The following is a 17167-nucleotide window of genomic DNA, read 5'->3' as shown; positions in this document are numbered from 1 at the left end:
GACAAAGTACAGCAGTGGGCTCAGACGTAACCCTCTGCCTTGTTTTCAGCTCTGAGACAATAGGTGGCTTTGTGCCACTCCAGCTTGCAGTTTCAAGTCCACAGGCAAATAAGACCAACCGCCTTCAACTGCCATTAGCTGTGATGTTTGCTTTCAGTGGAATCAAGGCGGGGTGTCTGTGTCCGACATCCTTCCTTGTTCATCCAGGCTCCAAACTACCTGCATCTATACTCTAATTTGTGCTTAGAAGCGTTTGAGAATGAAAAAGGAATGTCTCAGTTTAAAGAGGATGATCAGTGGTTTGCAGCAGGCAGTTGGGAAGTCTCAGACCTGAATTAGTAGATGCCACTGATGTATTATGTGCTCTATTAGAGGACATAGTTCAGTGTTTTAATGGTCTGAGATGCAGTTTTCTGTAGTTGCTGGTAATGTTACACAACTCCTCTGTGCATGTTTAATATTATTGCACAAGCTTGTAACAGGTGGATATTTTCAGTTGTTGTTTTATGAAACTTATCATGCATGTTTTCTACCTTTTTCTTAAATTTTGAATCCCAAAAACAAAACAGAAGATGTTTTACCTGATAACCAAATTTGCTGTTGTGTCCCTTTCACAGAGAAAAAAAAATCCAAAAAGATGAAAGACTCCAAACAGCTAATTAGACACCAGTATCCTGAAGATACAGTCTTAAGACCACTGAAATCCTGCGAAATATATTTACAATAATTTTGAAGTATTTTTAATGCAGATCTCCTGTCCATAAAGACAGATGTTGTCTTCTTGCAACTTTTGGATGTGCTTCTGCTTAAACATAACTTAATTAAATAATTTGTTTATTGTGTGTTCTGATGAGGTAACTGTTTTCAGATTCAAGTTTGTAGTACCAGGGACCCATTTACAAACTGCAGGAAATTGGCCAATTGAGGCCTGAGCATCTGATAAATTTCTGCAGTGATTCTTTCACTGTACCAGTCTGTCGTTGTGAAGAGAGAGCAGAGTCAAAAGACAGAGCTCTCGACTTACTGGCCGATCAATGTTCCTACCCTTATTTATGGTCACGAGGTTTGGGTAGTGACCAAAAGAATTAGTTTGTGGGTACCAGTGGCTGAAATATTTTTTCTTCCCAGAGTGTCCAGACTCTTCCTTAGAAATAGGGTGAGAAGCTTGGAGCTTCAGCATTAACTCAGAGTAGAACCGCTGCTTCTGTACGTCGAGAGGAGCCAGTTGAGGTGGCTCGGGCATTTGGTTAGGATGCTTCCTAGACACTTTTTCTGTGTGCCACATTTCCCACCTGGAGGAGACTCAGAGGAAGTCCTATGTTTCTCAGCTGCCTGGGAATGCCTTGGCATCTGTTCCTAGTGGCTGGGGAGAGGGAAGCCTGGCTGTCTGCTTAGGCGGCTGCCCCAGCAACCCGATCCCAGATAAGTGGAAGACAATGGACAGATGGATGGTGTAATATTTTGTGGTTAAAAAAGTAAAATAATATTAAGTAAGTACTTTCAGAGAGATTTGTCTGTGTTTAACCCAGCAAAATGAGCTGAAAATCAGCTGCTCTGCAGTTCTGATTAAATTGTCCTGGAAGTCCTTCAGCCTGCTCTTCTGCTCCCCTGCAGTGCTTTTGTTTTTTCCCCTCAGTGCTGATGTCACTTTTTGTCATGGGCTGTTTGTTTGAAGACAATGAATGAACTCGATTTGTCTGCACAATGTTGTAAAAACTAGAAAAACTAAGATGTGCCAACCTTGCCCATGAGTTAGTCTAAGTAAACTAGGCCAGCAGTCTTTTTTTTTTTTCTTTCTTTTTAAAGTCAACAACCGGAATGCGTTCATGTGCAGTCCTGGTAATGAGTTGCTGCAGAACAGGGAGAGGCTCAGATTTGCCTTTAGCTCACTGGGACTGAGCCAAACATTTCAAGGCCAGGATACCATGCAAAACTCCAAATGAAGAGCTATTTTTTTAAAATACAACTTCTCTTTTAGTTGCTTTCACAAATGTTTTCTGTGAAAAATTTAATCAAACATGAATGTTGCATTGTTCTGAGATTCTACAGCTTGTCTGTACAAAGGGAAATTTACTAATGGCTCACAGAAAGATCTGTTGATTAAGACCAAAATCTTTTTGAATATAAGCTCTTATATCAAGCAAAAACAATCTGTCACTATTTTGTAGTTTTTTTATATATGTATATATAAAGCCAGTCTTCTTTAAGGATGTTTTTCGTACGTGTTTTTAGTTAAAGTTTCAACATTTTCAACAGTTCAGTGACATCCTCTGTAACTGATACATACATCACCCTTGAAAGAAATATATGTCATGGAAGTTTTTTACAGTCTTAAAATAAACTGGTTTTTGGCCAAATGCACCCTGATACCGCACACTGTGTACTGAAGCATGTGTCTTAAGCAGCAAAGTTATTTAGTCTGCTCTAATAGACCTGCAGGAGGAGTCAGAGAAGGGTTAGTCTGGCTGCTCTGGTGAAGAGAACTTAAAAATGATTTATCTTGTGGTCATTGTCCAGCATCTCTGTGTGGTTTTGACTGAGCCACATCAAAAGGTGTATTTTCTTTCCTGACAGTCGTTTTTTAGTTTGTGTATTCTTGATAACTCCAGATGGACGGTAATCCTGGCTTTATCTTATTTTAGATAACTGTATAGCCGTAATACAAAGCGTTTTAGATTGAATTCAGACATTTTCTTTGAGTGTTACTTACGGTACATAAACCTTTGCATATGTATGTTGCATTTTTGTGGCATATGAATACAAATGACTCTTTATCTTTCTTCCTACTGCATTCTGTGGCATACACTGGCTGCCACAGAATTTTTGCACGTCCAAGTAGTAATTGTAATATTCATCATAGATGCAATATAATATTCACCACTTTCACAACATGTACAGACATGCTGTCAATGTTGCAGCAATAGTCCATTAACAAGGTTACTTAATATGCTGTATCCCTGTGGAAAATTACAAAAACCTTTTTAGACCTAACAAGTTTGAATGTTTAAACTGATTGTAAAGATTGCATGCTTATAAAATTTTGTTCTTTTTTCATTTGTTTGTCAATCCAAAAAAGTCATTTGTCAAAGCATAGGAAAAAAATACAAATAAAATAAAAATTTTGGGCTTTAATTATAGAGGCACATTCTCAGTCACGGTTAGCTACCTTTCAAACTGTCTGGAAGAAACACTAATCACAGGTCCTAAGTCTGGCCATCCTGACCATGGATGTACAGTAATTGCACTCTTACTAAAAAAGCAAAACAGGAAGTAAACTATGCCTTATATTTAATGGTGGATGTGGGAAATGCTTAATATGTGTTGTGGACCCTCCATAACAATTTTGGTGACTGCTTGGAAGATCTTGCTGCATTTGCTCCACCCTTCCTGGAAGCAAACCTGTATTTGAAGATGGTCTAGCTTTGTACTCTATATCCATGGATGATGCTAACAAGTTTGCGGCATAGTCTTTTCTTTTTATACATATATTTTTTTTATATTAATTTCATTGTTGTCTGCTTGACTCTTCACAATCAAAAAGAATATTTCTGATTCCTTATTGTCAGACAGTGGAGTATAGACTTTTTTTTTATGGGAACCAGAACAAAACGAGGAACTGGTGCCAAGAGAAGGTGGTTGACTGAGATCTCTGCGGTGCCCTCTGCTCCAGTTTGCAATGCTGAAATCCTTCTTGTTTGTTTATGGAACAGACGCACAGTCACAGACACACAACCTTGCCGAACGCCCCCTCCTCATTGTTACAGTTTCCATGGTTTGTTCAAACACTGACAGGCTTTTCCTAACTTTTTGTGTGGGTGTGCTCCAACAAAAACAGGTCTCTTAAAACAGATCCTTGGTCTGTTTCATGAGGTAACACTGTGACGGGTCGAGAAAATGCCTTTGAACTTTTTTTTTCTAGAACAATTCAGTGCATGTTAGTTATCGGTGTTATAACTGTTATGACTGTTATGACTGTTTGGCCTGAGGTGGGATGAAATATTTTGATTTACTTAGCTTCTTAAGCAAGGTGTAACTACTTAGCTTCTTAAGCAAGGTGTAACTTTTCCTTCTAATCTGCACAGATTCAGTGCAGCCCTTGTAATAAAACCCTTCCAAGTCGATGTAAAAGTCTGCTGCAGATGCCGAGGTACATTTGTCTATCTGGGAAGACAAGTTTCTGGTTGTGGCTTTGTAGAGGATTTTGACTGTAGATTAGCTTAATTTGTAAGATTTGTGTGGTGCATTGTTGAATGAATGAATAACCTCACTTGTCAAAACAAAAGGAGAAAGAATAGTAAATTATTGAAAGCAATCTTGACCACCTCTTTACTTTCTTTTTATGCTGCATTAAACAACCATCATCAAATATAATAATATGAGCAGGACAAAGGTATTGTAGTTGACATCTATTGCACTTAAAGGAGTTTTTTTTCCAAAATGCATCTTATTTACAGCAATATTTGAGCAACAATAAATTTGCAATGTATTGTGTACCTCTGGCAACAGTGATGGTCAAAAACAAAAACACAACAACCTTAAATAATTCACTCTGTTTTCCAAAGGATGGACATTAATGGGCGAAATAAGTGGAGATGTTGTGTCTCCTGCAATAATGCTATAAGTCAGTGGTTTCCAAACATTTAAGGGGGGGAGAATCAACCTTTTGGGGGGCAAAATGGCTGTACGTAGCTAAACATAGACAACAACATCAGTAGCCTACAGGCTACTTGTTAAGCTTAAGGTGATGTATTGATATTAGCTAGTCATCTTTTAGCTAATATTACCTGCATCCAGCAACTTTACTCAACTCAGTCGGTTAGTTTGGGGGAAAAAACTATGAAAAGTTTATTGCGTTTTGCTGGTTTGCTGCCATGATTCTAACACACACCTGCGTAGCTCTGCACAGCAGCAGTAGGTCTCCTTCACTGCCGAACAGGTGTAAACCCAGCGCGAGCGTCGTAGCGTTCATGTTGCGTTTAAAGGCGGCTCGGAAAAACAGGTTACCACATGTTAACAACGGATTAAACAGTTTTAACTGCTGATAAAAGTGACAGAGGACACAGATATGGGAAGTGTGGAAGCCCCTACTGTATCAAATTGACATAACAGAGTTGGCCATTCTAAGGTAAAAACCCACCGCATACAGCGTTCATGTTTATTTTAATTTTTTTCATCCAGACGGCTTCCCGCGCCCCCCCTGCAATGGCCCGACGCCTGCCTTAGGGGCGCACCCCACAGTTTGGGAACCTCTGTTATAAGCTAGGCTTATGGCTCTGCTACCTATCCTGATTGTTTAATCACGGTAGTATTCTCAGGACCTCCTCCAAGTAAATAAAATGTAAAATTTTTTGCACCTATGATTTAAAATAGGCATCTTCCCCCCCTTATGAACTTATGAAACCATACAACCCATGCAAATCAAATCAGTTGCTGTGTGTGTATCCAGGTTTTTGAATTACATCTTGACCTATAATTTATGTTAAGAACCAGTGGGGGAAAAAGGAAGTGTTATAAAGTAATTAGCTGGGTACAGTATGGAGCGTACTGGCACACAGTGCGGATCGTGCATCTTTTATATGTGTGCCTACAATAAAAATCTAAAAAGGCTGCAAGCTTTATTATCTGCAGCAGTACTAGTGTTATATTGCCTTTTTTTATCAATCCCCCTTGTCTCTTAAAAGATAGTCTTGTACAAAATTATCTGCTTTTTTTGAGGGTCAGAGTCTGCTGCAAGAAAAGCTTATTTTATTCTTTTTTATCAATTCTGGGGATCTCAGAGAAAGATCATTAGCTCATATTGATGTAATAAAATTGTTAAATACCTTGATTGAATTCAGGTGCTGAATAGGTTAAATTAATATATTGTAAGCTGTGAAATGTACTGTATTATTTGGAACCAAGTGCCTTCTACCATCGCGCAATCTGAATTTTATTTGGAAATGCTAGACAGGAAGTGACATTCATGGTCGAACTGCTATTTTCAAGGAAGGCATCAGGGAAGTTCTATCAATACAAAATGAAATGTAGCTAACTATTTTGTCTTTTCATAATCCGTTTACATAATAAGCAGTTCTTTCTTACCTTAGTTTTAATAATTTTATCGTACGCTCTTTTTTAACTCATTTTAAACCTCTGACTTGTGTGACATTGTCATGCATCAGAAAGTCAGTAGTTGATATAATCCTGCTCTGTTCAGGTCTTCTACATAATAAAAATGATATGTAGCTCTGACAGGCATTACAGTCATTGCATAAACTATTTTTGCAGTAGTCTTGACAGTTCTCTGTTATGTCTATAAAGTGGAAGTAAAATGCTTATAATTTATTCATACATTCATACTCATTTCCTATCTGAGACAAACTAGAAAATGTTCAGATTTTCAAGTGAAAATCTATCTGAATATTTTCACTAGAAAATGTTCAGATTATTTTCCTTGACTACAGAAAATGTTCTGCTCACTTCTGTAGTGCATATCTCCGGGAAAGATGAGTTTTATAAATCCACAATACAGCTCCTTGCTTCTTTATTAATCATACTTTCAAATTCATGATACATTGTGGAATAATCAAGCTAACATTAATTAGAGTTCTGAGAAAGTTATTGAAATGTTTAAGTAAAACAACATAACAATCTTGTTTGTAATTTTCACATTCAGAAAAGAACACAACTTGCAAAAAGAGTAAAAGTCAGAGGATTTTGTGATTAAAGTTAGTAATTGTCTTTCCTGCTTATTAAAAAATCTGTGCCCTTACTGGCCACAGATGAACTCGTATTGATGAACATACACAACATTACTCTGCAATACCAGGCCTTTCCACAGAAATAAGTAACCCTCCCTAACTAACCACGAAAGACTTCCTCCAGCAACTCCAGTACTTGCTGCCTTACCATATTTATTTGTTGCTGTCATCATCCCCCTGGCTACATTTCTCCCTCTGTGCCTCCACAAGCATGAACTGACTCATCTGTTCTGTGCACATATTCTCATGTACACAGACAGGCACAAAATGGAGTGTTTACATTACGGTCAACAGTTTGTCAGACAGGTTGACAGGTGTTCATTAAGGCTTCAGCGGCTAGAGGTCAGCATGGTTACATGGTCATAGGTCAAAGGTCACAATAAGACAGTTACAAGTCAAAAGATTAAGGACAATCAGCCCTTGTTTTCTCTAGAGTTGTTTTTAGATTTGACCCAACTTCTCCTTTCTAAAATAGATTTTAAAGCTGTTTAATCCGTTTTTCTTTCATCAGTTTTTTTTTAATGCTTTTTCACCCCTTCACTGCTCTGGATCATGAATATCAGGCCTTTCAAAACGAAACAACCTAAAGAGTCTTGAAAAGTTTACCATATTTTTGCATTATACCACTTGGAATATTTTAACAGTAGGAAAATATTCAGAAAATATTTTTTCTGTTTTCAGAATAGAAAAATAGTAAATTATTTATAAATCACAGGTACAATAGGTGTGATATGAATAACATCTGTAATATTACTGCTTCGTATTTCAAGAATTGATGGTTAACTGATAATATATGTAATTATATTACCCTGACTATAATTCACTCATTTTACAGTATAATTTTCCTGACGTAGATGTTTGGCTGTAGATAAAATGATATAAAAAACCTTCTGAGGAGAAGTTGGAATTAAACCTTTTTCTTCACATATTTTTAAAGAATGTGCCATAGAGGTCAAACCTTTGGCTCCTGGTGCCTTTCTGCTGTTCAAGTGAAATGATTCATTTTCTCAATTTCCATCATACCACACATACTTTACATTCCTTTACTTTTGATAGCACCCAACATAGTTGAGGAGGAGGAAATGAAACGCCATTGCATCATCCATCATGGTTAACCTTTGTGGTTCAGATAAGATATGCCTGTTGTCTACGATATCCAAGTTATGTTTTTCACTATAATGAGATCTTCTTTTAAAGCAAACAGAAGAGTTTCCAGAACACTCAAAATAGAGCAATTTCCTCCTTCAGAAAATGTGAATATTCCTGCTAAAAGTATGTTGGTCGGCTCAAAAGTAACTGTGATGCATGTCATACTTCTCACAAGGTGAACTCTCTGGTAAGGTTGTGTCCTGTGTGGAGTCGCACAGAATAGAGTTCTGATGACACAATGCTTCCACTCCCCTTCAAGACTCACTGACTTGAATAAATAATGAGCCACCTGGAGTCAGCTTGCTACCAGCTAATTGTTAGCATGACAAGAATGTTGTTATAGGTCAGGGTATCTGATGGGAGCAACAGTCATTTTCCATGACCGGAAATAGGATCTCTTTGGCAAAATGTGTTTGAGCTGCCTGGCCATCCTTAAATTAGCTACTAAACAGACCTACCTCAAGATGTTGGTCACAAAGGTGGAGTGTTTAAAGCCATAGCCGATGTTAAAAAGAGAAAATGTATTTCTTTTATTTGTAGTGTATAAATCTGAGTCACTATCAGTCACTAGTAATTTCTACAACTTATATTTCAAGGTTAACATTATTGATAAATCCAGGATTCGCTTGAATTTAATTGCGCAGATAGAGAACTTTTAACCAATTTGAATATCAAAAGTGAACTTGACTGGATTGTTCAACTGGAATCCATATTTTCAGATGACATGTTGTGAATTTGTGCTGGAAAAATAAACTGCATTTAATTGAATTTAACAGAATAAATGGATCTGAATACAATTGCTAGCCATGTCAGATTTTTATTTGTACAAAAAGTTTGAAAACCATGTACTATTTCTTTGACTTCACAATTTTGCACTACTTTGTGTTCATCTATCACATAAGATCATGATAAAATACATCATAGTTAGTGGATGGGAAGTGAGAAAATATGAAAATGTCTAAGCTGTGTGAACACAAGTGCTGTAGCTGGTTATACAATATGTCTATAAAAGGAATCAGAGATACCCTGTTAGTTTAGTCAATAATTGCTTATCTAAAAAGGCAAATACAGACAGGGCCACAACAAAATCTCCATTATAAATAAACAGAAGAAACACAACTCAGACGATGGAATAAAAATGTAAGTGTGATCCATATGGTTGTTTAAATCCTGCTTGATACGCAAAAGAATAATCTTATGGTATAATCATTTTAAAAAGCTCTGTTATTGTTTCAGTACTATCTGATCTAACAAAGGGCAAAGTCCCAATAGATGAAACATGAATATTAGATTTGTAAGTAAATGATTACAAGTAATTATTTCAACAATGACTACCTTTTGTATCTTTTTTCTCTTTTGATGTATCAAAAGTTCAACCAGAGATGTAATTTTGTAAACATTTTGTTTGATCAAGATAGCCATTCAAATAATTCTATCAGTGATTAGCTGTAATATATTAAACCGAGTCCATTTCTCCTTTGTTCAAATCACCATTTAGTTATTCTTAAAACATGTGGTATCCAGTAAATCTGTCATCATATCAGCAATAAATCTGGCTGAATTTGAGCCATTTTTGCACTGCAAAATGTAAATTCCACTCTTTTTTTAAAATAAATCTCAATTCTGCATGCTAAAAAGCACATACTTTTAAGTTTAATAACAGCACACAGAATGAACCATTTTTTCTTTGTGTTTAAACAGCTGTTGGCTGAGTTTTTGAAAGGCTTATCTTGTACAAGACGGCACTGTCAAAGTAAAAGACTCCTGTCGCAAGCTTAATAATAAACAGAGCTTTACTGGCTAACGACAAACACACATGGAGAAAACAAAGATGGGAAATGAGTGACTCTGCTTCCGCCAGGCACCTGTCGTCATTGTTTTGGTGTAGCAACATGATACTTCCTTCTCTGTGTGTTTGTGCTCAGGTTCGTTTCAAACAAACACCCCCACAAGGTTTCATTAAAGTCCAATATCTAATTTAAGCAAAACATTTAGATAAATAACACCAATAATACAGTTAGACTCTGTGAAATAAAACTGCTAAATAAGAACTTCTACTGTTCTTTATTTACAGAAAATGGACGTCATATTAAACTTTTCACAGCCACATTATTTGTGGAAGAGGCATGGTTAACAGTCAGAATGCAAAAAGCTGAGACGACAGATTTTTGACTTTGATTCATTTTGTCACCATGTAAACAAGGCTGGTGTGGCGGTATCGCAACACAGTTGTTGTTTGGTAATCAAGTGTGTGACCTTTGATCTTCGCTAGTTTGACATCTCCTCTTCCTGAGTTGTTTCATAGGATCACACATACAGTATTAAACATAATTTGAATTGTAACGTTTTTTGGTTGGAAAATCAAATGCTGAAGGAAGCTGGACACTATGGCCTTTCTTTCCATGGTTTATCGATCCACATGTTGGGCGTTTGCAGTTTATCTCATTTTGTTCCTCATAATTTCTTTCTAATGTTTCTCTTGACTGGATGTTAGATGCTAGATCCAGAGGTTTTGGATAGTTCATGTAAACTGGGTAGAAACTGATAATGCTGATCTAAGTTAAATTGAGAATCACAAATCTTAAAAAGAGAAACTTGTGACTAGAGTGCAAGTTACATGACTTTGGGCTCACGTCTCTGTTTTTAAGTCAGTCAGTGTTTTTTGTCACAATATCAGCGTGTTAATGATGCACAGGGATGCTTGTGCTGTTATGATCCAGACACACATTCCTGAAGAAGCTTAGACCTGTTCAAAGGCTGTACGGAAACTGTGCTTCACCCTTAATAGTCCAATAAATAATGAAAAGGAACCAGCAAAAAAACACACAAAAAAACAGGTCCCATGTAAGAAATGATTCTCTTACTGAGTATAGTTAGTCATTGGGTAAATTGCATCAGAATATTTCAGCTTGTAAAAAAACTAACCCCCGGCATAAGTGAGGGCATGTCATAGATTTGGTCTGGCTAACGGGCAGCAATGTTTATTTGATCTGACATCATGGCAGCAAGCATCTAACACCTCTGAGTCGGTCCATGGAAACACTGAGCAGAAAAGGTTCACCATACTGTAGGCAAAGTTCTGCTTTAAAGCCTTGTTTCTTTGGAAGCAGAAAATGGAATTTCACCAGCTGGTTGTGTAACTGTTAATCTTCTTTATGTACTTCATTCATCTTACAACCTACCAGGCCAGAACAAAGGCGTTGCATTACAGAAATGTCTTGCTTCATAAGTAAATTCCATGACAGTCTTTTTGAGACATATGTTCATTGTGAAGTGAATCAGGTACCTGCAGAAACATAAGCAGGGGGTGGCATTTTGTGTGGTACTAAGCTGTTATCTGTAAAATTTGCTCTTGTATTTTCCGAAGGCTTCTTTTGTCACAATTAAATAGTTCTGGTACAAAAAAAATAGCTGCATGTGGAACAGTACAAACAGTTGACATTTTTAATTATTAGTATGTTTTACTTACTTTGTGAGAAATATAGTCTTTCTGAAATGGAAAAGAGAGTCTGGGTCATATCTCAGTTCCTGGGTTTTTTAGACAAATGGCATACAATTGTTAGACGTTTTCCACTGCATGTCAAAGTTTCCTCAAAACAAGTTTTCAGTTTTATATCTGCACATGATATATATTCTAAAAAAAGCAATGCTAAATTTAGTGGTTGTTTATTATTTATGATTAATGTTGACTAAAGCAGTGCTTCTGTCCTTTCTCAATTATCTTTTGTAAACAAAACTTGTACATTTTTTAGGTATTCATTTTTTTATTCAAGTCAGACTTGACCCTGATCCTGGTCTGATTATGAGACAGATCCCAGACTTTCTTGGCATGATACCTGATAGACTCAAGGACTTAATTTTGCTTTGTAATTCTCTAATGGGTTGACATTAAAATACTACAGAAACCTCTTCAGAAATTGCTTTAAGGTGAAGCTTACCAGAAGAATTTAATAGTGAAGCACATCTACTTGAATTTGTCACTATGTAGCTTTTCCGCTTCATTCATAAATCTGACATTTTTGTTTTGATGAAGCCCGGGGAGTTACTGGATACCTGGAAGTGCTAAGATTTTCACTTGTACGGATTTTTTATACAAGCAATCCTTGAGTAAAAATGTTAAATATAGTTATTCTTAATTAATATAAGGGCCTTAGGAGATACTTATGAGTGTGTATGCTTGGTATTTGCTTCCTCCTTGAAAAGCAGCCTAAAGTTTACAGAAAACATGCGACTTAGCTTTTATTTTTATTCTTTTATCGACAAACTTTCCCAAACCTCCCTGTTTTTTTGTTTTGTTTTTGTTTTTACTGCTACAAAATCAAATCCAAATTTACTACCTGGCTACAGAGGTCAGCTGCAGTCCTTGTACTTTGCAGGTGCTCTACTAACCCACAGGATGCCAGCTGTAGAAGAAGTACTAGAATTAAATAGACTCAGCCTGAACTTGGCTCTTTTTGTGTGTGAAACTGGAAACAAAGGACACCCAATTAGACAAGGACCTGAGCTTTGAGCAACCATTAGAGAGGGTTATGCCATGAGGGAGGAGGGGAGATGCCTTTGTGTTCATGTGTAAGTAGAAAGGGGGTAGTTTTTAATAAAAAAACATTTTAGGAGGTAAATTTTTACTTATTTATTAACTCAACATCATCCTGCATATGTTATGTTTGCAATGAGGTCTTCTTGGTAATAAGCTGTTTCTCCCCTCAGTCTGTATATAAATGTCATGACAAATGCATGTTTGTGTGTAAACTCATCTGGGGCTAAATCACTCCCAACTCAGTGATTCCCCAGTTAAATATGAAAATGTTGTCCTCCACCTTTTCCACATGCTGTAATGATTCAAAGAACTTACATTAAAACTTTTTTAAAAGCATTTTTCTCTTTTTTTTCTTCTTCTCCTTGAAAATCCTTTTCAGACACCAGGGGGCAGAAGAGGGTCAATCTAAAAGTAAAAACGAAGCCCAGTGGCCTGCGATTAGTTCAGGGATCTTTTAAAATCAATAAAACAAAGTATTATTCCTTATATTTAAACCGCATTTTCCGTTTACAAGCATGTTATAGAGTCTATGAAAAGCATTGAATGCATTTCTTAGACTGAAATTTCCTTTTTTCTTTGCTTTTTTTCCACCTTCTAAAGAGGATAATATATAAAGTAGAATCTCCATCTACATGCTACAATTTAAAAACTGAAGTTGAAAGAGTTAAACATTTTTAAAATAAGATATTTTAAGGGCTGATTTTTTTGTAGTTACAGGGCAGTTTATCACGTATACGTTTCACAACTTCCATGTTTCTTATTTCATGTTGTTGCAAAAGTGACCTCGTATAATAACCAGTAGTGTGATATCACCTTTCATTGCTCTGTTCTAACCTTTCTATGTCTCTGGAAGTGCTGTCTGTACGTAAGTTGTACTTCAGCTATCTTTGGCATGCTTAATATTCACTGGTAGAGCATGCAGCTAGCTTTTAGGAAATTCTTTTCACTATAGCTCAAATGTTTTGTGGCTGTAACCCTCTGAGTTTCTGTCTCCCTGCCTTGCCCAGAGAGTGATTCTTTTCTTTTTTTTTTTCTTTTTCTTTTTTTTAAGGGGCTGATCTTCCGCATTAAACATCTCTGATATTTGAGGCGCTCCAGGGATTTTGCGAGCATGCCCAGTGCGCTTCTCTCAGCAGCACTGGGAACCACTGCTACAGCATAGGAGTCATACCAAGCATAGCCTGCGTGTCAGTGCAGTCGACTTACAGCTGGCTGTGAGGACAACTGACGCTACTTTTTCGCTTATTTTTTTTTTACGCTCTTTATTGTCGCAGTACATCAGCTCATATTTAGAGGAGGGAACGAAAAATACAGTGAACCCATTTAAACAACACCGAGGCCACTTTTTGTTTTGTCAACGGCTTTTAAGAGAAGTAAAGTTGGAGGCTGGGCCTTTAGCTTTTTGACCGTCGCTTGAAAGAAGGAGAAAAAGCTGGTCTTTTTTGTTGTTGTTTTAAATGAAAGCTCGATAAATGCATCTAACGAAGATGGACCTGTTGAACTACCAGTACCTGGACAAAATGAACAACAACATCGGTATCCTCTGCTACGAAGGTAAACACGGTTGTTTGTGGGCATTTTTAATAGCTGTTTTGAAAAAACTTCATACTAGCTGCTGATGCTGTTAAAGCGGGAGGTTGCGTTAACGACGGAGTTGGTCGAAGTTTTCCGATCGGTTCTTTGCTGGTGAGCTATTTTATGACACAATAATATGTTTTGTAAATGTTTAAACCCCTGGGGAAAACGGGGTTTCTTCTTTAAGTGTATTTTAGCAACGGTAGCTAACGGGTAAGTACGTTATTGTTTTACAGTAGTTTCAGCTGTAGTGTAGTTTATCAGTTTTAGATAAATCAGATTCTGGTGTTCGTTTTTCTGTTCCTGTTGTCAAATTATTACAGGAATATTTTCCTATCTTTCTATTTTTTCCGGGATAAAGGTTAGAGTTATGTTTGTCCGGTAGATGAAAAGCAGGAACCTTCAACAGTTTAATTCTCGTCATATCCAGAGGTGGATTAACATCTTTTGTGGCCCTGGGCGCTAAAACTCGCTTGCCCTTAAACTGACCACTTATGCTCAGAAACACAGTTTTACTTGAAGGCACAAAACATGTCAAACTCTTCCAACTGAAAAATACCATATTATTTATGGCCAAAATAACCACTTCTTTATTCCAGGTGAACTGTATTATGATAAACCAAATTCACAAAGTAATTACAGTAAAATGATTTACATACACATTTTTTTACTTCTAACTCTGGTAATAAATAGTCTAATAGTGGTTTTAAGTATCTATGTAACAACAATAAATATCCATGATTGATTTCAAATTACCTTTTACCCAGATACGTAATGTTGGTATTGTTTAAATATTTAAGTTTTGACGCAAAGCTGTGGGATACCTCAAACTAGTACTTTTTCAGTTGGTAAACATATGAACAAACAGCATATTTTATGAGGCACTCTATTTTAAGTTTTAGGAAAAAGTATGCGACATGGTGAACGAGAAAAATGACCAGTATCCAGAACATTTAAATCATTAATGTCGCTCAGCATTGCTCCGGGAAAGCTGTAGATATGCGTCAGTAAGTAAAAGGTAGCTACAGGTGCTAGGCCAACCCCGACTACACATTCACCAAGCATGATGGTGCATTTTGATATTTTGACTTATAAATAATCAACATCTCAGGAGCCTTTTATTAAATTCCACATGGTTGGTTATCCTAAGCTTGCATCAGACTTTATTTTTGTCATCCATTGCAGGGGGCGCCCCAGGCATTTGCCCACATTGCTCCGTGGTAGATCATTTCAGTCATAAGACGGCTTCGAGGGGGTTGATCGTGCAAGTTCTTACCTGCCTTTTCCCGAGTTGTTCTGCACCATGGAAGATGAAATCTTCTATTTTGACATATATTGGCTTGTGGTTTGGACACATGACAGATTTTAGACTGCTTCTCAAAAGCTTTCTTTAAAGATGTTGCAGATAAACCTGGCACTGGTCAATGATTGCTGTTAGGTGAGCCTAGTGTTTATAAAGCTTCATTTACATGTGTCTCTGAACTCATTTACTTCAACTTGAATCCAGTTAATTGTTTGTTGAGCTTGGTGAACTAAACTAAAATCTATCTCCATCTTGTGCCTGCTGATAAGAAAAAAGATAAAAGAAGTGGCTAATGACCTTGGTGGTAAAGGGCTTTTCTTTCAGTTTCTTTAAGTTCAAACACATTGAGCCAAGGAAAGATTTGGAAGAGCTGTGTGATGCTGTGGGTGTCCTGACTTGTTATTGTATGCATGAGCACACCTACTCAAACACATTTCCTGGCAAACACACATGCATGCTCATACTGGTGCTTTGTCTTTATAGCCTTAGATCTATTCTAAAGCTATCACATTGTTGTCATTGTCGACACTTCTTTACAATCTCAAGCATTACAGTGATTATTTAACATGTGGAACCATACACTTTGAGAAGAATTTGAATGCTTAAGTTTGGGTCTGTTATACATTTATTATGATTGTTTGTTTTTTTTAAGTTTGTTGAACTATCCTTCCATTCATACCATAACACAGCAGCATTTCTATGTTTTTGAATGAGTCAGTAGTTTTGTGTTTAATCACCTTCTGGAACTACATTTACTATAAGTTGTAGAGCTTCATCCAGTTATCCAAACATTTACTCTGAGTTCGGTGTTTATGCTCCACTGTTTACTGTAAATTTTACCTTCAGCTTTTAATCAGGGTATTTAAAAAGAGTTTTCATTTGTCGAGGCCTCAAGACTTGTTAATTTAAGAGAAGGGAAGTAATCTTCTGAGTCTGATTAATTTCACTTCTGAGTTTGGATGAATTTATTTATTTATTTTAAAGAGAGGCTACTTTGCACAAATCTGTCAAGTCTTATACAAAGTGATATATTTAACCCATGTTTATCCTTGGTGACAGCCTTATATTGTTTACATGCAGTGACACTGTCAAATGATGCACTGCCATGAGTTCATGAAAACTCAAAGGAGTCACTTGGAAGTATCTTGTCACTGTTGGATATCAAGTAATTCTCTTTATTTCCAGCTAGTTGCTAGTTTCCGGCTTTCTTTGAGATCTGACCTGGCCATTCCAGTTTCCACCAATTCTGATTCTCTTCCTCCCAAGTCTGAAACATGATACTGCAAGTTTTCCTAGATGGTGGTTTTTGAATCCAATTTGAAATGAAGATTATCACGATGGACCTTACCACAGGGGCCGCGTTTCATTGGCTAATGCCCATTTCACATTACAGCGCAGCTACCACGTGCTTGACCGTCTCACAAACACAAGCTACAGTAGTAAACACATGCTAATGTACATTGTGGACTAGCAGACCGGCAGAAAGTTTTTGCGTCAGGACTCGAAAAAGAATGGTTCTCCACTGTCAGTGGGGTATCTGTACAGGCGATGTCAGGTATCCTGATCGTATTTGTGGAACTAAAATTCACAGATTTCCAAAATCTGAAATGGAATGCCTTGCTTGGATCAAAGCTTGTGCACGACCGCATTTGCAGCTCAATCGTCGTAGGATCAATAAGAACAAAGGAGTGTGTGCTGGTGTAAGTATTACTGCTTTGCTTTCTTTGTGTTTAGTGAATGAAAAAAATAAAGTGAATAATAAACACATCCATTATGAAAACCTTTTAGCTAAGTAATGGCAGTACCGATACAACTTCTACACCTTCAAGCTTGTCTGTTACACAGTCTTACATTAGCTGAACA

General features: G+C 36.9%; 1 protein-coding gene across 3 annotated transcripts in view; it reads left to right on the top strand.

Annotated features, from left to right (window-relative positions):
- vgll4b (vestigial-like family member 4b) overlaps positions 1-17167 on the top strand; it is a 39908-nt gene that overhangs the window by 4033 nt on the left and 18708 nt on the right. The window contains exon 1 of one of the 3 annotated variants that reach the window (XM_081607020.1): positions 13531-13980. The exons of the other annotated variants lie outside the window; for them this stretch is intronic. Coding sequence (XP_081463146.1) covers positions 13899-13980 — 82 coding nt within the window. The 5' untranslated portion in view covers positions 13531-13898. Of the gene's footprint in view, positions 1-13530; positions 13981-17167 lie in introns of those variants that run through there. 3 annotated transcript variants of the gene reach the window in all.

Source organism: Poecilia reticulata, chromosome 5 (genome assembly GCF_904066995.2).
Source record: "Poecilia reticulata chromosome 5, P_reticulata-male-v2, whole genome shotgun sequence".
Classification (NCBI taxonomy): domain Eukaryota; kingdom Metazoa; phylum Chordata; class Actinopteri; order Cyprinodontiformes; family Poeciliidae; genus Poecilia; species Poecilia reticulata.
Note: the sequence above shows the minus strand (reverse complement) of the source record. Positions and strands in the feature narration are given on the sequence as shown.